Source organism: Grammomys surdaster, unplaced genomic scaffold (genome assembly GCF_004785775.1).
Source record: "Grammomys surdaster isolate TR1022 unplaced genomic scaffold, NIH_TR_1.0 125984, whole genome shotgun sequence".
Classification (NCBI taxonomy): Eukaryota; Metazoa; Chordata; class Mammalia; order Rodentia; family Muridae; genus Grammomys; species Grammomys surdaster.
Window position 1 is genome coordinate 24,626 of NW_021620800.1, and position 27,480 is coordinate 52,105.

Consider the following 27,480-nt stretch of genomic DNA (forward strand, 5'->3'; position numbering starts at 1 on the left):
TACGTTTAAAAATATGTATGCCCTTTAATAGATTAGTTTCATCTACAAAGCTCTGGTAATGATAACAAATCATCAAAATATTGTCTAGGGACCTACAGCTCATGTTAGAGCATTTGCCTAGCATGCCTGAGTCTGAAGGTCTGATCCAAGGACTACGATAAGGAAGAGAAATCTAAGAAAAGAAATGCCTGGTGGATATTGATAAGAAATATTAGGATTCTTATTTCCCTAATTGGTTCTTGAAGGTCAGGATACAAGTGCTGGGCAGAAGCTATAGGTGGGCCTTCCAGGACCCAAGAGGAAGAAGAGATGAAGGGAAAGAGAGAGGGTTTTTCTGCCATACTTGGGAGGAAAGAGGATGCTACACTCATGTAAGGCCTCGGGGCAGCTAGGGCCTGCAGCCTCCACTATGGGCAGGGGGCCAAGGAGGTTGGTGGGGGCTACCTGATACAAGCAAGAGAAGAAGCAGAGATGATAATTGATGAGGGCATGCCTTTTCAGGCAGGAGACTCTGTGCCAGCAGTTGTGCCTAGCCAACAAGTCCTAAAAAATAAAGCTGTTTGTGTGTCCTTTATCCTCGAACTCTAGGGTCTCAGGAGTGGGCTGAGAGGCCGGTAGCTCGGTTGAAGCTCCCAGGCTAAGGCGGTAGCATATTTTTAAAACTACAAGCAACACATTTCAGCAAAATTCCTTTTGAAAGTTAACATGAAAATTACATATACCAGTGTTATCCGATTTCCTAAATGTATGAAAATTTTGTCATTTTTCTATTGTTGGTACATGTTCTGTATGCCAGTGTGGGGGTACACACCTATGTACAAGTGGAGACCAGAGGACAGACTGGCTACAGATCAAGAGATTGTCTCAAAACTACATAATTATAAAAATGTTTAATTAATTAATTAAAATATTAAAATTTTTTATGTCTGATGAGGCAATAAGACCAATGGACAGTTAGAACTGATTTACAAACATGAACAAGAATATCCTAAATCAAGATGACACGGGAAAGTTCTATGTGTAGACACACAGCTCAAGACTGATGAGCGCACTACCACTGAGCCGTGTTTAAGACAAGTTAATCTGTAAACTTCAATTGTGTTCTCACTTCATAAGTAATCTGATGGTTGGTACTGTGGGAGCATGGCTGAATGCCATTTCTAGAATTCTTACACTATGAATAGTTGGCGAATCCTTGTAAAAAAAAAAACCCACATGGACTATGGAAGCAAGAATGTTTTCATACTGGAATCTTCTGTTTAATCATGTGTGTTGGGTTAATGATGCCAGATAAATTTCAAGTTCACTTCAAAAGTCTTGGTACTCTTTACACTCTTCATATTTGATAATTTATATGGGTTTTCAACACATGGGCTGCAATGTCATAACTTGACATGAGCACTTTGAGAAGACTTTTCTGCTTTTTATCAACTAGAATCTGCCTATGTTGCTTAGTTCAATCTTCAATCACTGGGTCCCAGTAAACCTGCAGTACCAGGACCTAGAACTGAAAACATGAAATACTATATCTCACTATGCTTTTTGCTCTACTTGGCATATCACATAAGAAGTTGCTACTGCAGAGGCCCAATTTCTGTCTCAAAATGTGTCTATTTTCATCAATTTCACTGGGGCCCATACCTGTAAAAGCTTTTAGGTGTGAATTGATGGGGCTTAATGTTAGAAAGCTTTCCTCTGTTCTTTACATTCTGAGTTACTCACCTACAATATACTGAAGTAATTGGAAGAATGAGAAAGCTTTTGTCCACTTCATAGGAGACAGCCCTAAGCATGAATTCTCTCACTGACAGTATATGTGGTACATGCCTTCCAGCAAGGTTTGCAGGCAGACTCCAGTGTATGTTCACTGGCTCAGTAACACTAGAAAATTTTGACAGTTTTTACATTAATCAGATTCTCACATACAACTTTCTGCTTATACACTTAAGTAAGAGTTCATACATTCTTTACACTCTTAGGCTTTCTCATCTGACTTGGAGTAAGGTATGTATGAGGGAGAAAATTTTCTGTATCTGTTACACTCACCACAGGGTTTCTCCCTTGTTTGAGCTTTTTCATACACAGAGGTTGTATTTGCAGTGAAATGGTCTCCTGCATTATTTACACCTCATGACTTCTCATGTGTTCTATGATGTCGAGTGAGTTGTTTCTTGAAGTAGAAAGTCTTCCTACAGTGTTCACATGCATAGGGCTTCTCCCCTGTATGAATTCTCTGATGTTGAGTCAGGTGTGACAGCCAGGAGAAAGCTTTTCCACACTCTGCACAATGAAATGACTTCTCACTTGCGTGAGTTTTCTGATGTAGAGAAAGGTATTTTTTGCAGTAGAATGCTTTCTTGCATTCTGTACATTGATAGGGCTTCTCACCTGTGTGAACTCTATGATGCTCAATGAGCAGGTACTTGTTATAGAATGCTTTTCCACATTCTTTACATTCGTAGGGCTTCTCACCCGTATGAGTTTTCTGATGTGCAGTAAGCCCAGACTTGCTGTAGAATGTTTTTCCACATTGCTTACATTCATAGGGCTTCTCATCAGTGTGAATTCTCTGATGCACAGAAAGCTGTGTCTGAGAGTAGAATGCTTTCCTGCACTGTGAACATTGATAGAGCTTTTCACTTATATGAGTTCTCTGATGCACAGTGAGGTGGGACTTGCAGTAAAATGCTTTTCCACATTGTTTACATTCAAAGGGCTTCTCCCCACCATGAGTTTTCTGATGCACAGTAAGGTTGGCCCTCCAGTAAAATGCTTTACCACACTGTTTACATTCAAAGCGCTTCTCTGTAGCATGAGTTTTCTCATGATGAGTAAGTTGCTTCTTAAAGTAAAAAGCTTTGGGGCATTGTTTACATTCATAGGGCTTTTCATTTGTATGAATCCTCTGGTGTCTAGTGAGGCATGCACTGAAAGAGAAAGTTTTCCCGCATTCTGTACATGCATAGGGTTTCACATTTACATGAATTCTCTGGTGCAGAGAAAGATGTGTGTTACAGTAGAAAGATTTTCCACATTTCATACACTCATAGGGCTTCTCCCCCGTATGACTCCTCTGATGTCGAGTAAGTTGGGATTTATAGTAAAAAACTTTTCCACATTCTGTACACTCATGACGCTTCTCACCTGTGTGACTTCTGTGATGTACAGTGAGATGTGATTTATAGCTGAAAGATTTTCCACATTCTGTACACTTATAAGGCTTCTCTCCTGTATGACTTCTTTGATGCTCAATGATTTGTGACTTATAGTAGAAATATTTCCCACATTCTAGACATTGGTAGGGCTTCTCGTCTCTGTGAGTGTTCTGAGGCTGAGACTTGGTGTGGGAAGCTTTCCCATATCCCGAGCTTCCATATGGCTTCTCCCCTTCGTGACTTCTCTGATGTTCTGCCAGGTGTGACCTCCTGCACTGTCTCTGTGTATACAGTGTCTCCTCATTAAGAAGCCTCTGACAGTTATTGAGAGGTGACTTATAACGGATGCTTTTCTTACATGTTATCTGACTCCTCGTGTGCTGTGACTCCTGGATAAATGCCTTCACGCATTCTTTATCTTCACAGGATTTTGTCCCTTGTTGGATCTTCCGTGCCACCTTCAGGTCTGCCTTGAACGAGAGGAATTAGTTATATATTTCATACAGCAACGGGGCTTTTCCCTAGAATATGCTTTCTGATTTTGGTTTGAAATATATTTTCAAATATTTACTGAGATACTTCTTTAATATGAAAATTCATTTGTAAATAATATTTATTGTCTTTATGTCAAACAGTATATCTAGTCAAATATATTGAAAATACTATTGTGAACTTTGAGTTTTTGGCAAATTGATTTGATCATGATGTCAGGAATAATTTTCAATTATCATTACTACTATCATATTCTTCTCCAGTTGGCAAATTAATAGCCACATAACACTTTATATATGAGTGTCGAGGATCTAAACTCAAGTCTTCATGAACTTCACTCCATTAGACACTTTATTGACTAAACAATCTTCCCAGGCCTGAGTTATTTTCTTTTATTTTTCAAATTACATTTGTGTTTGTGTGTGTGTATACATATACACAGCAGGGCAGACATATGAAGTTCAAAGAACACATTTTGGAGTTTTTCTTCATTATCCACCACATGGGACATGGGGATCAAACTCAGATGGTCAGGCTTAGTGGGAAGTCCTTTTACACACTGATTCATCTTGTTGACATAGGTTAAGTTCTTAAAGAAACATTACTAAGTAATTTCCAATCCTCATGTTTAGAATTTTGTTAAGAACTCATGTTAAATATTTTACTTACTTCAATAATTTTCTCATTTGAAGTCTGGCTGTTGGTGATTTCAACTTGCCATAAATATCCCTTGTGATTTTCCTGGTGAGTCTCAATTGGTGCAGTCACTTTATGAATACCTAAAATGATATTAAAAATATCCCTCTCTGTGAATAACCCCTTAGTCTTTTTTCATGTTATTCAAACATAAAAGTGTACATTCCTATCCTCTTGGAAAATATAAAATAATATTGAATTATGATGATAGTATACATTTCTTCTTGAACAGTATAATAAATTTAATTACTTCAGGTTGCATGTGTGCCATCATGCCAGCACAATCTGATTCTTTTCAGTTGAATAACATATCTGAAATTTGCATCATCTTTTTTGATGAGTCCAATGACGAGCACTGAGAATGACATTATATCTTGGTTATTATGAGCATGGGTCTTGAAGGAGGGGCCACTGCACCCATAGTCTCATCATGCATTTACCCAGGATAAGATACTTGGATCATACAGCTGTTCTATTTCTCATATCTGAAAAAAAGCTTCCATAGTAGTTGGATAATTCTATATTATCAGCAATTGTGTATATGGGTTCTTTTTTCATATATTCACAATATTAATCCTATAGTGAGTGGTAAACATGTTGTTTTATCTATATGATGCATCTCCATTCTGGATATTGCTGGTTAGAAAATTTAAGTTTACAACATAGGCATTCTTTTCTTGTTGTTGCAGTTGTTTTTGTTTCAGACATGTCTCATCTAACACATTCTGGCCTTGAACAGCACCATGCCTGCCTGGACACTGCCATGCTTCCCACCTTGATGATAATGGACTGGACCTCTGAACCTGTAAGCCAGCCCCAAGTAAATGCTGTCCTTGTAAGAGTTGCCTTGGTCATGGTGTCTGTTCACAGCAATAGAAACCCTAAAACAGAAGTTGGTACCAACCAGGGACTGAGGTACTGCTGTGATAGGCCTGACCATGCTTTTATTTGGAGGAATGTAGATTTGGGGACCTTGAAAAGTAATGGGATGTTTTAAGTGGGACTTAATGGGTTATCCTAGTAGGAATTTGGAAGACTTTGCTGCTGAGGGTAATTTGAACTCTGAAACCCCGGCTCTAGAGGTTTCAGAGAAGAGGGATTTTGGTACATTGTCTGGAGACTGTTGTGATATTTTAGTGAAGAATGTGGCTGCTTTTTTTTAACCTTGTCTGAAGAGTCTATCTAAGGCTAAGGTAAAGAGATTTCAATTAATTGCACTGACAAAGGAAGTCTCAGAAAAGCCCAGCACAGACTTTGTCTTCTGGTTTACTTTCATGAAGAGTGTTTTAACCAAGTGTAGCAAGGTTAGAAAGAAAAAACACAAAATATATAGTTCAAACAATAAAAGGGCACCAGGAAGTGCAATGGAGCTAAATCCTGTGTCTAAGGAGATAAAGAGATTATGGGAGTGGTGACATTGGGTACGATCCCACACAGCTAAACTTATTGTCTATGTGTTTACCAGTGAACAAGGAACAATTACTTGCTTATTGTTTTCATTTGCACTTTTATTCTGGAATGAACTACAATCCAGAAATGGACCCCAAAAGCTTTTGATCCATATCTTGAGGAATAATGGTCATGAAAATCTTAGGTCCAGACATGGTGGTATATAACTTTAATCCCAGGATACACAGCCAAATAGATCTCTGAGTTCAAGGCTAGCCTAGGACAGAGAAGGCTGCAGATAAAGAAAAACTTAAGTCCAGGTGTGGTGGTACATGCCTTTAATCACAGAATCCAGGAGACAGAGCCAAGCAGATCTCTGAATTTAAGGTCAATCTACAAAGCAAGGTTTAGGACAGCCAAGCAGAACTCAGCAGCTTCAGCCATGTGGATCTGGCTTCAGAATCAAGAATAGAAGGGATTACTGGGACAATTGATGCTGGTTAGCTGAAGCTAAGAAATTAGAGGTGATTAAGAAGAGACCAGCATCACTGAGGTGAAATCTTCTGGAGGTGTGCTCCATAAAGAAGCTGTGTTCCAAAGATAACCAAGGTTGTACCTCATGCTGCAGCTGGACTTGGTAATGTGTAAGTGAAGGGTCCAGTCAGGTAATTCTATCTTATGTCCAGCTTGTCCTCCGTTTGAACTTGGCAAATGGAAAAACCATAGCTCGTTCCAGGAACCAGAACATACCCAAGTAACACCCACTCCACCCTTGATACCCTACCCACTCTACTCTTGATAAGGGGAAATGCTCAGTGTCATGTTAAGGGCAAATGATTCAAGTTATAGCAAAGTTTATGATGTAGCTAAAATGGTATGCAAGCTATGCTTTCTAAAATGTCAACCAATCATGTATCTGCCAAGTTGGAAAGCCCCTTACCCAGCTTATACTGTATAAAAAGCAAGGCTGATACCAGCTCAGCACTTTCCACACCTTCCGATGCATTGGAGAGGTTGGAGGGTCCGAGCTCAAGCTTGAATAAAGACTCCTGGTGGTATTTGCTGTTGTGTGGGGACCCTGAGGTCTAGGCATAATAGTAAGAATCAACCAGTTGGTACTGGTTTTGAAGGCATAAAGGGGTCATGGATAGCAGCTGAGGCTCAGCACTGTGTGAGGCCAAGGAAGTGTAGCCTCAGTTGCAAATGATGTCCCAAGACTGAATGGATCATGCAAAGCAGTTGAGGCTTAGTACCATGAAGGGAACCTATGAGAGGGTCTTGGTGATGCCCAGTTGCAGCAGAAGACCTCAGCATGTTGGAGATGCCAGTATCATGGGATGACCACCAAGAACAGCAGCAGCAGTGGAGTGGAGTCAACCAGAGTCAAGAGTGCTACAGAGGGCAGAGCTGGAGACCCAAGCCCTTTGGAAGAGCCTAAAAGATGATGTTTGGATTCCAGACACTGAAATAGGATGCTGTGAAGTTGGAGGTTTCTTGGAGACCCCAAGATGATAAAAGACGCCAGAGCCATAGGATTCCTGCCAAGGAAAGCTGTTAACAGGAAGTGGAGTCAGCCTAGAAGAAAGAAGTTTGTTGCAGTCAACAAATATGAAAGAAAAAAAAAAGGAGTTAGAGATCAGAAAACAGCTTTGACATCAGACATGGAGGTGCAGTTTGGAGTTTGCCCAGCTGGTTTTCTGTCTTGCTTTGGGGATTGCAGTTAACTGACTGGATGAATCTCAGAAGAGACTCTGAACTTTTTTTTTTTAATTTATTTATTTTATTTATGAGTACACTGTGGCTGTCTTCAGACACACCAGAGAGGGCATTCAATCTCATTACGGATGGTTGTGAGCCACCATGTGGTTGCTGGGATTTGAACTCAGGACCTCTGGAAGAGCAGTCAGTGCTCTTAACCGCTGAGCCATCTCTCCAGCCCGAGACTCTGAACTTTTAACTTTTAACATTGTTGAGATGTTATAGACTATGGGACCTTTGAATTTGGACTAAACGTATTTTATATGATGTTATGGCTATGCATGGTCCCCACAGACTCATGGGTTTGAACAAGCCTATGGGAGCCAGGGAGTGGAATGTGGTAGTTTAAATATGGTTGGCCCAGGGAATGCCACCATTAGGAGGTGTGGCCTTGTTGGAGGAAGTGTGTCACTATGGGGGTGAGCAATGAGACCCTACTCCTAAACATGTGGGAGCTAGTCTTCTATCAAATGAAGATGTAGAACTCTCAGCTGCTCCTGCACCATGCCTGCCTGCACACTCCCATGCTCCCATCTTGATGATAATGGACTAAACCTCTGAACCTTAAGCCAGCCCCAATTAAATGTTGTCCTTCCAAGAGTTGCCTTGGTCATGGTGTCTCTTTACAGCAATGTAAACCCTAAGACAGTATCTCTTCATAGTAATGGGAACCCTAAGTAAGACAGTGGCAGTTACTGGTGTGTGGCTAGGGTCTCATCTCAGTCCTCTGTTTACACTTTACCACATAGTTGTATGTTGGTTCACAGCTGGCCTCATTAATGTTACCTGTTATCAATAGGGCAGCATTCAGTTAAAAACTTGCATGTTGCTGGGAAGTGGTAGCACATGCCTTTAATCCCAGCACTTGGGAGGCAGAGGCAGGTGGATTTCTGAGGCCAGTCTGGTCTACAGAGTGAGTTCCAGGACAGCCAGGGCTATTCAGAGAAACCCTACCTCTAAAAAACAAAACAAAACAAATAAAAAAAACCTTGCATGTTTTCATATAAAAAAGCACATCAGGAAGAACCAAAAACTAGGAGATAAATTAATATGGGTAATTTTTTTTTTCAGAAACTCCAAAAATCAAGTGTCTGATCAGGGCTAGGTAAGTTGGTAAGAAGCATTCAACATGACCAATATGGTGAACTGTCCTCTTGCTGCCCACCTTTGCTCAGTATGTATTCACTGACCTGGAAGGCTTCGGACAGAGGATTCTACCCCAGGCCATGGCCCAAATCCATGTTCCAACTTGAAGATCACCTCAGGTTTGGTCATGCAATGTCCTGTTAAGTGGTGAAGAATAAACAAATTTTGCAAAAGTGTTAGGTGCAGTTCACTAGGACCTGTGCTTTGATCAGTAAATCAGAAACTTTCTTTAGAGGGTTTATGTTTATTCTTCCCTGACTGGAATATCATCTCAATCAGTATAATGATTTCCAGAAGATGTCAGAAAACAGAAGTGAATAGAAGAGAAAACACAATAAAAGAAAAGACTATTTAAAACAAATTCTACAGGAAGGGTAATTATAAAACAATCGGCCAAGGATGGGTCCTAAGAGATGCCTTGGTGGTTAAGACCACTTGGCAATCATACGGATGACCTGGGTGCAGTTCCCAGCAACAATCAGGCTGCACACACCACCTATAAGTTTAGTCCGAGTACTCTCTTTTTGGTCTGTCCGCACTGCATATACTTTATAAAAAAAATAAATTTAAAAAATGGTTTTTTGGTTTTGGTTTTGGTTTTTCGAGACAGGGTTTCTCTGTGTAGCCCTGGCTGTCCTGAAACTCACTCAGTAGACCAGGCTGGCCTCAAACTCAGAAATCCACCTGCCTCTGCCTCCCAAGTGCTGGGATTAAATTAAAGGCGTGTGCCACCATGACCTGGCTAAAAAAGGTTTTAAATAAGCTAAAATACTAGGTATGGCAGAGCATGTATATAATCCCACTACTTGGAAGGAAGAGGCAGACAGATCACTTTGTGTTAAAGGTCAGCCTGGTCTATGTCATGAGTTCCAGGCTACCCAGGGCCATGTAGTAAAATTCCTTTTCAAAAATAAATTAAATAACCCAGGCGGAGTTTAAAAATCAATGGAATATAAGGATCATTCAATATACATACATGATCATTGAAAAGAAAATGTCTTCTCTGTGTTTTCTAGAAGACAAAGACAACAAAACAAAACTGGAGAGATAAGTCATACACCAGCAAATGACTCTGGGTCACATTATGGTCAAACAGAAAAAGTAGCAAAACAAAGAGAATTCTGAACACTTTAGAAGGAAGCCCAAACTGGGCTGTAATGGCCTTATCCCAGCACTCAGGAGGAAGGAAGCAGAGGCAGACAGATCTCTGAGATTGAGGCCAGCCTGGTTTTCAGAATGTGTTCCAGGACAGCCAAGGCTCCAAAGAGAAACCCTGTATCAAAAAATCAAAAAGGAGGGGGAAAGGGGAGTGAGAGAGGAGAGGGAGGGAGAAGATGATGGAGGAGGAGGAGGAGGAGATATAATGTTTCATATACAAGAATACTCCTCAGCCATGTGATTAGCTGTCACCATACTCCCCAGCATCACAATGACTTCAAAGCTTCACATGGATACAGAAACCAAACTGCAGGTCCAATAGCCCCAGGGAACATGGGCACAAAAATTCTCAACAAAATTGAAAATCTAGCAGCACATAAAACAACTAGAAGCTATGGTCATGTGTGATTCATACTAGGACTGCAGCCGTCTCCATATGGAAATGGGAAACATATCCATGAACTAAATAATAAACAGCCATATTTCTACATATAGTGGCACCTGCCTTTAATCCCAGAGGAGTCGGGGCAACACAAGTTCTGTGAGTTCCAAGCTAGCCGGGTGTGCATAGGGAGACCCTGTCTCAAATAACCACTACCAACACAACAAAAATACCCATGTGTATACAACGGATGCATTAAAGGTATTCCACATGGCTATCTTACATACACCAAAGTCCCAGCCACAAAGTCCCCAAGTTCACAGCTTAGGGAATGAAAAAATCCTGAGATGATTTCCTCTAGGAATACAGCAGATTGTGATATTTCACCAATGTTTGATTTTAGTAATAAGGTCTATAGACATATATGCCTGGTATGGTAAGGAAAAAACAACATCCAAAGCAGAAAGAGGAAAGTAAAGTTGAGCTTATCTATAAATCATGCTGCAAAGAGAAAACCTTAGACTCCAAATGGGTGAGAATTGATTCAGCCTGATAAAAGCAGGCATGAAAAATCAAACTTAGTACTTTTTACGTAAAATTGCCGAGAAATTCAGAACACAATCCTCTTTTTAAAATGGCCACTCAGGGCCAGGAGTGACATGCATTTAATCCCAGCATTTAGTAGCCAGGGGAAGCCAGATCTCTATGAATTTGAGACCAGCCAAGTATATGTAAAAGGTTCCAGTCCTGCCAATTGAAACAATGCCAACAAAATAAATAAATAACCAGAAAACAAAGAAACCCAGTTGTACTGGCTGGTTTTGTGTCAACTTGACACAAGCTGGAAGTATTACAGAGAAAGGAGCTTCAGTTGAGAAAATGTCTCCATGAAATCCAGCTGTAAGGCATTTTCTCAATTAGTGATCAAGGGGGAAGGGACCCTTGTGGGTGGTACCATTCCTGGGCTAGTAGTCCTGGGTTCTATAAGGAAGCAGGCTGAACAAGGCAGAGGAAGCAAGCCCGTAAGTAACATCCCTCCATGGCCTCTGTATCAGCTCCTGCTTCCTGACCTGCTTAGAGTCCTGTCCTGACTTCCTTTGGTGATCAACAGCAATGTGGAAAATGTAAGCTGAATAAACCCTTTCCTCCCCAACTCGCTTCTTGGCAAGGTGTGTTGTTTGTGCTGGATCAGAAACCCTGACTAAGATACCAGTCAAAAAAGGAAGTTTCAATACTGGTGCTGGAGAGATGTTTCAGTGTTTAACAGCATTTACTGCTCTTCCAGAGGATCTGAGCTCAATTCCAGGCACAGTGGCTCACAACCATTGTTAACTTCAGTTTTGGAAAATACAGCACCCACCTCTGGCCTTCCTGGGAATCAGGCTTGTATGTGATATATAGAACACATGCATACAAAACTCATACACATTAAATACTTAATTTTTTTAAGACTTGATTCAAAGTGGTGGTGGTCACAGGCACCTTCAGAATTGTGGATCAGCTCTGAGGAACAGAGAGACCTCTGAAGGCTCTGAAAAGATATGAGGTAGAAGAGGACTCTGCAGAGACCATAGCATCTCCAGAACAACTACAAAAAGGGGGGACTCATGCAGAGATGCTTTCAAAGATTTGCCTCATGAAGTAAGGAAAGATGGCAAAGCAGAGGCGTGCATGAAGTAGAGAAAGGTGAAACTAGAGCCTCCACAGCAAAGAGTAAGGGGGCAGTATGGGAGTATGGCTCCAGCAGACAAAGAACACATTCTTGATGAGTAGGGCTGGTCCTCAGCCCACTAGGAGTGAGGGACAGCATGCAGCATGGAGCCACTGCTGTTGTAGCCCAGGGCTGCTTGCCCTTCTGGGAGGAGGGGGAGTGAGAGGCTATGTTGTTGCCCACAGGCTGCAAGAACAAGGGTGGGTCATACCTGTTGAGCCTTGAGGGCAGAATGATGTGCTCACACAGATCCTGCTCGAAGATGCCCTGTCCATCAGGATCTCGCTGACCTGACTCTGGGCAACAATAGACTATCCAAGATGCATCTCAGCAATAGTCCAGTAGTTATGGTGCTTCGTTACTGTGAGTATTTGCATGTAAAGTTGTTTGATAAGAAGAATATACTATGTGACACACTGCAGTTTTCAGTGCTACTTTGATAAACAGGGATGTGATGAAGAGGTGAGAAAGGTTGTAGAACTGCCAGAGTGCATTCGCTGGAGAAAGGCAGAAAGAGACTCAACAGTGGTAACAGGTGTGGGAGCATGGTGCAGTGGAGGGGAAGCATACCATTGCCAAGTCGAGCTGGCAAGGTGGTGTGGAGCATCTGGAGCTCATCAGCCTCTGCCCCCAAACATGCTGCCCAGCGGCACAGCAGCTCTGTTTTAGTGCAATAGCCAGATGTCCAAGTTAGATAATGGTTCATGTTCTGGATTGGGCCTCCTAAAGAGACCTCTGTGGTCTATAGTGCATCCACAGGTCAACTTGGTGGCCATTGTCAGTGCTATAGCCTGGAGATGTGCTGGTGCCTGTGGTCTACCTGAGGCCATGTTGATGTCTGTATTCCATGCTGCCACATGAGACTATGTTGATGTTTGTGGTTCATGTTACCACTGGAGAACATATGGAAGTCTGGGGATCGTGATGCCATCAGAAGCCATGTTGATGTCAGTGATCCATACTGCCACTGAGGACCATGTCGAGGTTCGTGGTCCTTCCTGCAGTCAGAGGACTTTGAGATATCTGTGGTTCATACTGCTTGCTGCCAAGAGCCATTGTGGTATCAATGATTCATGGTCCTGCAGGGAGTCATGTTGATGTCCATGGTCTGTTTCTCCACTAGAGACCATATCCATGATCCATGTTACCTCTTGAAGCCATACTGATATCTGTGGCCTGTACATGGCTCAGGGCCATGTTGATGTCTGTGCTCTGTGCTAACCACAGAAACCATGTTGAAGTACATGATCCAGAGGGCTGCCACTGGCTATTATGGGCAAACAAGCTTCTTTTGCAGTAGTATCAAGGAAAATTGCAGACTCACAGTTGAGAAAGACAGCCATTTAAGTCTTCTGTGACAATCCCTCCTCCAACCCCACAGCAAACTCCCATAAAAACACAGTCTTGGCAGGAAGCTATTGAAAAGAGCCTTTTAAAATTTTAATAAGAAGTCTGAAGTATAGCTCTTCACAGTTGATTACTTCTGGTGGGGCTGGGATGGGAAAAGACTCAGCTATCTTTAAGGGACTGGCCATGGGGAGTTTGACCATACTCCAATGAGTATATGATCAACTATGGTTTAGATGTGGGTTTTTTTTTCTCTTCTTTTTTTCTTATTTTTCATGGGGAAGGCACAAAAGTGTGTGTGGACGGACAAGGAAGACTGAGGAGCGAGTGGGATCAGGGTGCACTATGTGAAATTCCCAAATAATCAATAAAAATATTATGTCAGAATAAATTTTTTTAAAGGTTCGATACTTTTATTGTTTGCTTATTTGTTTTTCTCTTAAGTAATACTGAAAATTACATGTAAAATCTCAGTCATACTACATAAGTCCCTTACCAATTAGCTATAATCAAAAAATCTACTTCTTTTAGGTTTACTCCATTTTATGTGTATGAGGATTTTTCCTGCATGTATGTATATATACACCAAGTGCATGCCTGGTGCCAACAGAGGTCAGCAGAAGTCATCAGACGCCCTGTAACCGGAGTTAGAAATGATTGTGAGCCACCACGTGTGTGCTGGGAATCAACTTGAATCCTTAGTGACAGCAAAAACTATTTAGGCTCAGCAAGACCACTTTTAAAATTTGTTTACTACATGTATTTATGTGTGTGTGTTTGAGCATGAACATGCCATGTCATATATGTGGAAGATGGAAAACAACCATTAGCAGGTACTTCTCTCATTCCACACTGCGGGTCCAGGGGACCGAACCTGGGTGGTCAAGCTTGGCAGCAAGCACCTTTACACACTGAAACAACAATTCTGTTTTATACAAATGAAGTAGTCAAGATAAATACATTTGTTGTCTAGTGCCATACAGTAAGCCCTGAGGGCATGCATATAAATAATATATGATCCAACAGGAGGCAGAGGTAGGTGAATCTGAAGTCTAGACCAGCCTGATCTATAGAGTCCCAGGATACCCAGGGTTACACAAAGAATTATTGTCTCAACAAACAAACAAACAAACTTAAATGGGAGGGTCTGAGTACATGGCTCAGTGGTAGAGAACACTAAATGTCCTTGCAGAACTGGAGTTCAGTTTGCCTTTCCCATAGGCAGCTTATAACCGTCTGTAACTCCAGTTCCAGATCTGATCCCCTTTTCTAACCCCAACTCCACAAGCTCCTGGACACACAGATACACACCGAGGCACTCAGGCACACACACACACAATTAGATAACTTAAGTATAAAGTCTGCATGTTCAGTGTTATCCTCTGGATCTAAAATGTTTTCCAAAGACTAGATGCTCAATTCTTTGGTACCAGTCTGTGGTGATGTTAGTAGGTAACATATCTACTATGGCACATAGTCTAATACTACTCACTGAAGTGAATGAAAGTCTTACGGTGACATGTACACAACTGGAGGGGGTTATGAGAAGCTATAGCGTTGTTATTTCCTCTGAGCTTACAGTGGAGTAGCTGTGGTGACCTGCAGGAGACTCCTGTCCATGGTCATGGTAACACAGGACCATAGAGTGGATGCCTAGCTCTGGGATGATGATATTGTGGGTCTCTTGAAATTACCATGCGAGGTTGTCATAAACACAACCAGCATTCCATTCAGGACTGGCTTTTAGCCAGCTATGGGACACAAGTAGGTATAACCTGAGTAGGCTGGGACCTCTTGGTGCTACAATTGTCTGAGTGCCCTCATTCTTTAAGGATTCCAGTAAGTTCACTTATTGTCTAAGCTGGCATGGATGGATCTTTCTTTTGGCTTATCTACTCACTCCATACTTGTGAATAGAAGTTTCCTTATGTCTGCCCAGGAAAATCAAAACCATAATCTAAATGTCATAGAACATCCCACTCCTGACAGCAAAAACAAAACGAAACAAAACACATTCAAAACAAAAAGACAAACTAAACAACACTGGACAGTCCTTATCTTATTTGCAAGTGAAGTTTATTGTGCAGTAGTAGTGAGAAAAAACAAAAACAAAACAACAGCAGCAATAGCAATAGCAACAGCAGCAGCAACATGTCTGCCCAGGAAAATCAAAACCATAATCTAAATATTCATAGAACAGCCTACTCCCGACAGCATGCATAAATAAATAAATAAATAAATAAATAAATAAATAAATAAATAAATCAGGGGAGAGGAAAAAGGCAAAAGACTGGGAGTATTTACTGAGATGCATATAGAAGTAATAGGTAAACCCCGCCTCAAGACAGGGTTTCTCAGTGTGGCTCTAGCTGTTCAGAAATTTGCTCTCTAGAACAGGCTGTTTTGGTTTTTTTTTCTTGAAAAACAAAACAAAATAAATAAATAAACAAACAAAACAAAAGTCAGCAATAATTCCTAAAATTATCATCCAAAAATGTAATTGGGACTGAGGGTTACAGCACAGACTTACCCAAGAACTGGAGGCTGCTGTAGTTCTCCAGCATCACGTCCCTGTAGAGAGTTCTCTGAGCAACATCCAGATGCTGCCATTCATCCCAGGTGAAGTCCACAGCAATGTCTTCAAATGACACAGAACCCTGGAATGACACATTTTTTTTTAAAACCACAGGCACTCAGCTTTGGGAACACAAATTTCTCATGTGGTTTCACTATCATCTCTGTATGGTTTTTCCTGAAGACTTGACAAGATGTGGAATCACAGAAGGGAACCTCAGCGACAAATTGTCTAGTTATGTTGGCATGAGTCAGCATATTTTTAAAAGTAGCTTAACTTAGGTGAAAGCACCTATCCACTGTGGATGTTGCTGTCTCAAGTGCTGGGTCCTGAGTTTTAAGAAATGGAGAAAGAGCTAAGCATCAAATATTCCTTGTTTCCTGTATTTTGACTATGGATGGATCCAATGTGTTTTGACTATGGATTCAGGAGCTATCTCAATCTTCTGCCACTGTGATTTCCACAGTACAAGTGTTTGAAAGGAAACATGTGTGGCTAAAGGCAAACCCTAGTTACTCTGTTGTAAAAATTGTTAAATGATGTAGCACTAATCTCAGTTCTGGTCAGAAAAGCTTGTCTATAGTAGGAAATGGTTAATACAGAGACTTGTAACTGGGCAAAACGCCAAGAATAAGTGACCATCGACTGTTCAGCCATACATGGGCATCTATTCTCATCCTCTCTAAGGTTCAGGGAACGCCCACACAAGCGGGCATGGAAAGTGTAAGAGTCAGCATCTGGGAAGGAGTACTGGGAAACACTGTCAGAATGGCACAGCTATTGCACCCAGGAACTCACACCTGCAGTGCCTGCTTGCACAAGACAAGGCCCAGCATTCAACCGAGGATGGAGAAGAACACATAAAGCCCCACTTCCCTCTATGGAGCTCTAGGTAGTTAGTAGATACTGGAGGGGACATCATATTTCTCATTGGTGTGGTCACTGGGAAGGTGCTTTTGCTCAAGTAAATAAACCCTCCCTGTGAAAAAAGATCCTAGTAAAATATGAGACACACACTCCTAGATAAATTTGTCAGGAAGAGACAATTAGGTGTGTCAAAGTCCATCTTAGCCATCATATACATGTATGAGATAATTTTCTTAAAGGGGTGGAATATAAAATTAGTACAGTCACTTTATAAAGTAATGTGTCACCTCTTTTAAAAAAGAGTCTGATGTGAAAGGGCACCTACCTCGGTAGGTGATCTTGTGTGAACAGCTTAGCCAAGTGAGAGACAAGAAGAACAAGGCAGCTTGAAGCTATTTCATAGTTTCTGCTTCAAATTCCTGCTCTGCCTTTCCCCTGTGATAAACCTCCTCCTCCCAAAGCTGTTTCAGTTACCACATCTGTCACAGCAACAGAATGGAACTAGAAAAAGCATTCAAAACGAGAATCTTCACTATAACACTATACAGTCACAATCCAAATATGGTCATTGCAAATGACTCTAATATGAAGAGTTTACAGAGATACTTCTCCCAACTGAGGATCACCCAGCTGCTCTTCTAGGAAGCTCCACATCCCACCTAAGGCTTATATTCATGAGGTACTCCAAGAGACCAGAGACATGACTACTTTGGGCACCTGGTAGTTCTAGCTGCCTAGTTCTAGGCAGCTCTACCGGAGTCCCGGAAAAGCACAGGCTAGGATGAGGACATATCACCCTGTAAGGTAAGCAGGAGTAAAGCTAAAACCAAATGCATCCTGGTAAGAGGTGTGTGCCTAGGGGAAACAAGAGGGCCACAAAGATTGGCAACTTGGGGTCAGGAAAGTCTTCACAGATTTCTTGTGCAAAATGTTCACAAACACATTTTAGTTCTTCAAAGATGTATTGCTCAGAATTCAGAGGAAAATTACAAAGCACTGTCTGCTCAAAAGACACCATACAGAACCAAAGTTGACCACAGTATAGAAAGGGAAAGTTGATGCATGGGAATGCTCACAAGGAGGTGGACATTTAGGGGTTTGACAGGCCTAGGAGGGTGTTCATCCTGACTGCATCTCCATAGCAACACTGCACAGGAGGCTGCTGTGGGCACTGGATCTTTTTTGAGTATCAGAATGCTCTAGGTAACCTGTCAACAACAGGACATAGTTGACTCTACCTTTCATGCCACTTCCTTTTTGCCCCTCTTGTTTTATGGGTCCCAGGACCTCTGCCCTCCCACCTCCTCTATAGGACTCTCAGAAACCACTCCCCTTCCCAGCAGTAGTGGAAACTAGAACAGAGATATGGCTTTCCTGTGCTCCTTGCAGCAACCTGAGGAGTTGTTTTCAGAACTTCCAGTCAGGTAAGGACAGTATTCTTTTTAAAAATTATTTTGATTTTTCTTATTTTTAATTGTGGAACACAGGTGTCTACCGAAACCATAACTGGTTCCCCTGAAACTGAAGTTACAGGTGAGCCACCTGATGAGGGTGCTACAGTTCCTGAGCATCGCACAACAAGTCACTGGGCCACCAAAGCCTTCAAAGCATTGGCAGGCTTCTCCTTCCCACCTCAGCCTGTGACCACCACAATAAACTCCCCCAATGGAGCTGTCCAAAATGGTGGCCCGTATTAAAGTACCACACCTCATCCTCCAACTTGACAAGAGAGCTGTCCAAGGTGATGCACCTCCTTTTCTGCCTCAGGGTGAGCTGACTCTCAGGAGCGGTCCACAGTGGAGACTCCTTTCCCACATCAGATTACTGCCAGCATAGGAGTTGTCCGCGGCAGTAATGCCTTCTTTCCTACCTTAGCCTACAGCTTTCCAGAAAAACCACTGCAGGAGCTCTTGGAGCTGTCTACAGTGGGAGCACCTCCTCTCTAGCCCCACCTCACACCCACCCCCACAGAGATGGTGCCTTAGCAAAAATCAGGAAGAACTTCCCACAGGGGTGAAAAAAAGCCACCAATCCCTGAGCAGGAAAATTCCACCAATTCCTTAGCAAGAAACACACCAATCCCTGAACAGGAAAACCCACCAAACCTCACTCTGGAAATCTCTGCCCTGAGAAGCTCCACTCCCTCAGAAATCCTATGTAAGCACTGCCTTTGTCCAGCTCCCTGCTGTCCATTACTAGGTGCAGAAGGTAACCACCCTGGATTCATCTCTCTGCACCCTGGACCTTCCAATAAATCTCATGAGATTTCCTGTCTAGTGTGACACTCACATCGGAAAAAGCCAAGAAAAGAAGTGAAGAGAAAGAGTGGGGCTGAGGCTCCTGAGCGCCTCAGATCAGCTGGGGACATCCTATCCTGGGAACTCCGGCACCTCTGCTGAGTAGGCTTCTTCTCAGAGCTGTGTGGTTCTTAAGCTCCCGTGTCTTAGTATGCTCTTCACTTGTGATACTGTTCCACTTCAGGGCTGTATGGTTCCTGGGCTTCCAAGTCCCAGTATACCCTTCCATCCAAAAAGACCATGAGAGCCACAGAAATGGAGTCTGATGTGAGATTGTGTTTCCTAAAAATGTCAGAAGCTATCTCCTTGAAGTCTCACCAACATGGCTGCCTAAATATGACCAGAACAAGGATGACAACAGCCATAATAGCATGGACGGGGTGGGAGACCTTATACTGAAACTGAGGATCATTGGCATGTTCTCCTCCAGCCCTTAGATGTCTTCCAGGGCCTAGTGCAGCCACAGTCTTGGGCAGTCCCATGATGGACAAGCCACTGCTTCAATATAATAAGCTTTGGAAAAATCTGGCTGCTTCTCTCTAACTCCCAGGACAGGCTTGTTAATAGAGACCTACCCACAAAAACAAACAAACAAACAAACAACCCAGGATGATGGAAGAAAAGGAACACAGGGACAGATTTGCAGAGAGAAGACACCCAGATAAAGAGCAAGACAGCCCATATGCCCCTGGCCAGGTTTAGGGTACAATTCTCATTCCTATCTCCTTGATTCCTACAGCCTTTCTCTCTGTCCCCCACCCTGGATTGATTGCCTAGAACTCAACCACAACAGTGGCTTGTCCCAAGTGAAACCTGGAAAAGCTCCCCATATCAGGATACACCACAATGGGAACTGGAGAATGCCTGAACCAGTCTTTTGAGTCATGTCCCCAAACAGCAGTTTCAGCTGCCCATCTGCCAAGCCTTCCCAGGTGCTGGACATGTGGGGAAACAGGAGTCAACCTCCAACATAGCCCAGTGCCAGGCCTCTAGTTCTAATTGTGGCCAGTTGGAGGGCCCTGTGACCTGGGTCTCCCACCATTTCTCTACCTCAATCTACAAGTCTCTTCACTGGGTCTTCCAGGTTCCTCAAGTACCACCTTCCATCCAGAGAGCAACAGGACCCCAATAGGACAGACCCAGTCATAATCTTTTTTTCATACACACTGTCTTAGTTAGAGTTTTACTGCTGTGAACAGACACCATGACCATGGCAAGTCTTTTGGAGCATGGCAGCATCTAGCCAGACACAGTGCATGAGGAGCTGAGAGTTCTACATCTTCATCTGAAGGCTGCTATCAGAATACTGGCTTCCAGGCAGCTAGGATGGTTCCAGGCACAACATTCCACTCCCTGGTCCCCATAGACGCATGGGTTTGAACAATTCTATGGGGGTCATACATAGCCATAACATAAATGTAAAATACATTTAGTTCAACTTCCAAAGCCCCCATAGTCTATAGCTGTCTTAATGTTAAAAGTCCAAAGTTCAAATGTGAGATTCTTTCCATTATGTAACAGTAATCCCCAAAGCAAGATGGGAAACCAGCTGGGCAAACTCCAAACTCTGCATCTCCGTGTCTGATGTCAAAGCAGTCTTCAGATCTGCAACTCCTTTTTCATCTTTGTTGATTGCAACAAACTTCTTTCTCCTGGGCTGGTTCTACTCCATGTTAGCAGCTTTCCTTAGCAGATATTCCATGGCTCTGACATCTCAGACATCTTGGGGTCCTCAAGGCAACTTCAACTTCTCAATGTCTGGGATCCACACATGATCATATAGGCTCCTCCAAAGGGCTTGGGTCACATCTCCAGCTCTGCCCTTGGTAGGATTCTAGGCTCTGGTTGATCCACTCCATTGCTGCTGCTGCTCTTGGTGATCATCCCATGGTACTGGCATCTCCAATATGCTAGGGTCTTCTGCTGCAACTAGGCTTCACCAATAGCCTCTCATAGACTCTCCTCATGGTACCAAGACTCAACTTCTTTGCATGAGGCCTTTCCGTCCTGGGCCAACAACTGGAACTTAGGCTGCACCTTCACCAATGGCCTTCCATGGCGTCTCTCAGTGTCAAACCTCAACTGCTTTCAATAACCCCTTCATGCCTTCAAAACCAGTAAGTATTACCTGGGTGACTCTTACACATTACCAAGTCCAGCTGCAGCACAACCTTGCTTATCTCTGGAACACACATTCTTTGTGCTCTCAGAAAATACTGCCCAGAAGATTTCACCTCTGTGATGCTGCTCTCTTCTTAATCACCTCTAATTTCTTAGCTCCAGCTAACCAACATCAATTGTCCCAGTAGTCTCCTCTTGACTATAAAGCCAGAGACACATGGCCGAAGCTGCCAAATTTCTGCTGCTTGCTGGTGCTGGAACATGGCACCCTTGTTCTATTACATCATCACCAGCTTTCTGTTTTCCAACTCCTTCACTGCCTAAGCTTGACTGTTCTGGAACCTGCTCTGTAGACAGACCTTGAACTCAGAGATCTGCATTGGTCTTCCTCCTGGGATTAAAGGTGTGTACCTCCACTCCTGGATTTAAGCTTGTCTTCACCTAGAAACTTGCTCTGGCCCAGGCTAGTCTGGAACTCAGAGATCTGCTGGCCTTTGCCTCCAGGGATTAAAGGCTTGTACTACCAAGCCTGGACCTAAATTTAGCTGGGTAGGATCTTGCCCCAAGGTCACCACTCCCTTAATTCTATTTAATATCTTTGAACACAGGGTTTCGCTCTGTTTCACTTCTTGGTGCCCCTTTAATACTCAAACCACATATTTTATATTTTTCCTTTCTAAGCTTATTCAAAATGCTCCTCATAAGACTTAACCAGAGAACAAAGTCTATGATGGGTGTTTGAGACTTCCTTTGTCAATGCAATTAATCTGAGTCTCTTCACCTTAGCCTCAGGGAGACTCTTCAGACAAGGGCAAAAAGCAAACACAATCTTCACCAAAATACCACAAAACCCATCTCTAGGCCACATACTGAAGTTATTCTCCACTGAAACCTCTTGGGCCAGGTCTACACAATTCAAATCACTCTCAGTAGCAAAGTCTTCCATATTCCTACTAGGATAGCCCATTTAGCCCCATTTAAATCATTCCACTGCACTCCAAATCTGAAGTCCCCAAATCCACATTCTTCCAAACAAAACCATGGCCTGGCCTATCACAGCAATACCCCAGTCCCTGGTACCAACTTCTGTCTTAGTTAGGGTTTTACATCTGTGACACACCTACTCCAAGAGGGCCACATCTTCTTAATAGTGCCACTGCTTGGGCTGAGCATAGACAAACCATAACGAACACTATCCCCTAAATTAATCATGAGCAGAAGCAGGGGAGACAGAAAATCAGCTAATGCCTGAATGCCTGCCAAATGTCTGCCCCTCTCCTAGGTTCCTCTTCACTTCTACACAAAAAGGACCCACTATGAACCCTGATGGTGCAGGTGTATAATCCCAGACACTTTAGAAGCCAATACAGCGGAGAAATCCTGTCTCAAAAAAAAAAAAAGCCAACACAGAAGGATAGCAAGTTCAAGGTCACACTGGTCTACACTGGGACCCTGTCTCTATCGTGGCACAGAATTTGCCTAAGATACACAAATCTCCAGGTATTCTATCCTTGATACCAAATATACACACATAGAAATAGCTCAAAGAAAAGGCTAATAAGTTACCCAGGAATGAAGTAGGAATCAGTACTCCAACCCATGTCCTAGAACTCCAGGGTCTCAGAAAATTCATTTCTGTCAAACTGACAGTAAGACATCCTGATACTGAACAAAGATGACATCACAGCAGAGGTAAAGCAGAGTCCGTTCACATGCCTACGTCTGACAGTCAAAGCCAGTCACATATTCAGAGAGATACATCACACAGATTCAGATCAACACCCAGACACATAAAGGCAGAGGCATCCAAAGTGTTGTGATAGAGTAAACAAGCTAGTCCTGGACCCACCTCCCCAGGTGCATACAGATGATTAGTGGAGAGGAGATGGATTAGATGGAGAGGTAGAGAGGCAATCAGCCACTGCCTTCTCAATAATGGTAGAAGATTCATACAGTACGCGTCCTAGAGACCCCAAATGACTTTAGGAAATGCTCCCTGAGGGTAAGAACCTAAAGACAAGTCTCCGACAGCAAAGCCACAGTACTGGCCGTCGCTCGTACACCTAGATTTAGAGAGTCGGGTTCAAAAACCACAAAGACACGGAGACAGACACACAAACCCAGAGGCGCACTCAGAACCCAAGGCGGAAAACACAGCGCGAGTCCGGGAACGCACTGGCCTGGATGCAGGGACGACTGTGCTTTCCGCAGCGCGCCTGGCCAGGCCGCTCTCCAAAGCCCGTCTCGGCGGCCCCGGCCCAGGTGCCCGAAAACCCATCAGCCCTGGCAGGACACCAGTGCCGGCCAGGACGGGAAGGTTCGTCCGGAGGGGCCAGGCTGGAAGGTGCCGTGCGCCAACACTAAGCCCAGGTCAGGACGCCATACGCTCACCATTTCCGGTTACTGCACACCAGAGTCCTAATTATGGAGCTTCCCTCAGCAGCGAGCAGCGAGACACTGATGACAGGACAAGGCAGAGACTCCCAGACACTGAGAAGCGCCTGACACATCCCAATAGGGATGGTGGTGGGTGGGTAGTGGTAAGTGGGCGGGGATAAAAGAACCTTGGTTCAAAGCCCGCCCTTTTATTTTCTCAGGGAATCCGATTGGATCCTCCTATAACAGTGCTTTTGATTGGACAGGGCTTAAGGCCTTCCCCTCCTGAGTGACAGAAGAAAGGGGCTATAGGGGTGTCTTTCTAGTGACCAACAAACGCTAGACAGGTCACTGCGTGCTCTCCGAGCCCCCAGCACTCCCGCCCCACGGAGTGAGAGTAACTACTTTGCACGCAGGTAGAAAGGAATGTCTTTGCCACTGGCGAATGAATCAATACTGTGACTTTTGCTTTTGTTTTGTTCTTTTCTTTTAATTAGCAGATTTGTCTTGTTTTACTTTCTTTGTCGTTTTTACATTCTATTAATTTATTGGTTTTCGTGGGGCTTCACCTGCCTTGGCACACTTGTGTTCAGAGGACAACTTGTGAGAGTTGTTGCTCCTTCGTTCAATCATGAGTGCCACCGATTACCTCATCAGGTTTTTAGGTTAAGAGCCTTTATTCACTGAACCATCTCCTTGGCCAAGTTTGTTTCCTTAATTGTTTTTTATTTATGTGTGTATGTGTGTGGCCAGAGAAGAAGGTTGAATATCTTATTAAATGACACTTGGACTTTATTCCCATGGGAAAACGTTTCTTGCTTAACCTGGAGGAAAGCTGGCAGCCAGCACACTCCAGGGATCCCGTCTCTCCCATAGCCCTCAACTTTCTTATGTAGGTGCTAGAGAGTCAGACTTAAAGTGAAGAAATTTGCCCTTACTCTTTAAACCATCCCTCCAGCTCCTTTTTGGCTCAGTATGTAATCCTGACTTGCTGGGAACTCATTACAAAGCCAGATATGACCTTGAACTTGTAGTAGTCTCTCTAGAATGCCTGAACATTTCTGTGATTAGAGTTAATTTAGAGTTAATGTGTTACTCTACCCTGATGTTGATTCTGTTTTAATCCACACTCAAGGGCAGCAATAAAATTATATCACACAGTCTAGATTACTTCATTAACTGAAAATACGAATGGTGTTATTTGGCCATGTTGTTTATAAATAACAATTTTGTATATTATTTAAAAGTAAAATCATAAAGATGCCTAGTTGGGTAAAGGAGTTTCAACAAGTCAGATAGCCTGAGTTCCATTCCCAGAACCCAGATACTATAAGGAAAGAACCAACTCTCAAAAGTTGTCCTCTTATCTCCATATGTGCTCTGTGGCAGCCATACTGTTTGCTTTTTTGATGCTGTGTTTAAACAATGACCAAAAGCAATTCAGGGAGGAAAGGTTTTATTTGGCTTATGTCTTAGTCAGGGTTTTTATTCCTGCACAAACATCATGACCAAGAAGCAAGTTGAGGAGGAAAGGGTTTATTCAGCTTACACTTTCCACTTTCCACGTTCCTGTAGACCACTAAAGGAAGTCAGGACTGGAAATTATCAAGCATGTCAGGAATCAGGAGCTGATACAGAGGCCATGGAGGGATGTTACTACTGTCTTGCTTCCTCTGCCTTGCTCAGCTTGCTTTCTTATAGAACCTAAGACTACCAGCCCAGGAATGGCACCACCCACAAGGGGCCCTCCCACCCTTGATCACTTATTGAGAAAATGCTTACAGCTGGATCTCATGGAGGCATTTCCTCAACTGAAGCTCCTTTCTCTGTGATAACTTCAGGTTGTGTCAAGTTGACACAAAACTAGCCAGTACAATTGACCTCTTGACAACTTGACACACAAAGACATCACTATTAAGCCTCAGCCCTCACTTTCTTATTCATCTCTAAGATCTAAATAACTTTAAAAGTACCACTGTCTTTGCAAATTCTTACATGTTAAAATTTCAATCCCTTTAAAATATCCAATCTCTTTTAAAACCCAAAGCCCTTTTATAATTCAAAGTCTCTTAACTGTGGGCTCCACTAAAATACTTTCTTCCTTCAGAGGGAAAAATATCAGGGCACAATCACAATCAAAAGCAAAATCAAACTCCAACTGTCCAATGTCTGGGATCTAACTCAAGATCTTCTGGGCTCCTTAAAGGGCTTGGGTCACTTCTCCAACCCTGACCTTTGTAGCACACACCTTGTCTTCTAGGCTCCAGCTGCCTGTTTTCCACTGCTGCTGCTATTCTTGGTAGTCATCTCATGGTACTGGCATCTCCAAAACACTGCTGTCTTCTGCTGTAACTAGGCTTCACCAATAATAGCCTCTCATAGACCCTCTTCATAGTACCAAGCCTCATCTCCTTTGCATGATCCCTGCAGTCCTGGGTCATCAATTGCAACTGAGACTGCATCTTTTCCAATGGCCTTCCATGGCCTCACACAGTCCTGAGCCTCAGCTGCTCTTCATGACTCCTTCATGCCTTCAAAACCATTACCACCTGTGTGACTCTTACACATTATCAAGTCCAGTCACAGGACAAGGTACAACCTTGGCTATCTCTAGAACACAGCCTCTTTCTGCTCTCAGAAAACACTTCCCAGAAGATTTTACCACAATGATGCTGGTCTCTTCTTAATCACCACTAATTTGTTAGGTCCAGCTAACCAGCATCAGTAATCCCAGTAATGCAAAGGTTTCACTTTAGTAATTCTGATACCTTGTTAATCACACCTGATTCTTCAGCCCCAGCTAACCAAAACCAAAGAATCTTCACAATCAAAACAGCAATAGCCCCAATAAGAGTTCTTAATCTCCCCTCTAAAAATAACACAAGCCAGGCCTCTATCTTCTGCACTGTTTTCAACATTATCTTCCAAGCTCCTACAGAATATCTCACAGAGCTCTTAACATCCCAATGGCTCTTCTAGCTCAAAGGTCCAAAGTCCTTCCATAGTCTTCCCCAAAACATGGTCACGTTGTCACAGGAATACCCTACTATGCTGGTACTAATTTGTCTTAGTCAGGGTTTCTATTCTTGCACAAACATCATGACTAAGAAGCAAGTTGAGGAGGAAAGGGTTTATTAAGCTTACACTTTCCACATTGCTGTTGATCACCAAAGGAAGTCAGGACAGGAACTCAAGCAGGTCAGAAAGTAGGAGCTGATGCAGAGGCCATGGAGGGATGTTACTTACTAGCTTGCTTGCTTCCCTTGGTTTACCCAGCTTACTTTCTTATAGAACCCAAAACTATCAACCCAGGGATCACACCACCCACAGTGGGTCCTCCCCTCCTTGATCACTAATTGAGAAAATGCCTTACAACTGGATCTCATAGAGGCATTTTTTTCAACTGAAGCTCCTTTCTCTGTGATAACTCCAGCTTGCGTCAAGTTGACACACAAAACCAACCAGTACAGCTTACAACTTAAAGTCTGTCTTTGAGGGAATTCAGGGCATGTTGGGAGAACATAAGTTCTTGTGCCCACAGAGCATTAAGGAGCCTGGAATGTTAAACACACAGGGTTCCCTCCTCAGTGGAGGAGATAAAAATACCTGTTTTCCCACCCAGAAGACTAGAAGTGTATATTGTTAGTGACCTGTTGACATTTGTGCTGTCTGTGGAGACAGACCAAACTTACCTTTTGTTATAGATGCAGACTTTACCCAAATCCTGCAACATGTTTAATCCATAACATCTCTCACTCCATTGCTTCTAATCAATAAAGCCCATCCTTAGTGGAAATGCCACATAGATTTTATGGCCTGCTAACCTCTATGTTATTGGTCAGAGACCACACTAGATTCTAGGATGTTTAGCTGTAGAATCCACCCTCAAGGTCACATGGATTTTGTAAAGGAGTTTCTATATATTAAAACCTTAAGCTTTATTGTGCACTTTGAATTGGAATGATTGTTTCCTAGAAGCTTTTCCCCAAACTGAACTGTGTTTAAAATAT

The 27,480-nt window shown here is 42.9% G+C and overlaps 1 protein-coding gene across 1 annotated transcript; it reads right to left on the bottom strand.

The window, feature by feature from the left end:
- On the bottom strand, window positions 1–23,598 carry LOC114609793 (zinc finger protein 25-like). Its single transcript, XM_028754176.1, has 5 exons — window positions 23,486–23,598; window positions 15,765–15,891; window positions 8,681–8,773; window positions 4,317–4,426; window positions 1–3,625 (listed from the first exon to the last, which is right to left on the bottom strand). Exons 1-5 carry the CDS (start codon window positions 23,486–23,488, stop codon window positions 2,129–2,131), a joined length of 1,830 nt encoding a protein of 609 aa, XP_028610009.1. The 5' UTR covers window positions 23,489–23,598; the 3' UTR covers window positions 1–2,128.
- Window positions 23,599–27,480: the final 3,882 nt, after the last annotated feature.

Bases quoted from the DNA above. Each gene is read 5' to 3' on its own strand.
- LOC114609793 (XM_028754176.1), bottom strand. The intron at 8,774-15,764 runs GTAAGTCTGTGC...ACCACTTAACAG, and splicing joins CAGCAGCCTCCAGTTCTTGG to GACATTGCATGACCAAACCT. The intron at 4,427-8,680 runs GTCAGTGAATAC...ATATCATTTTAG, and splicing joins CTCTGTCCGAAGCCTTCCAG to GTATTCATAAAGTGACTGCA.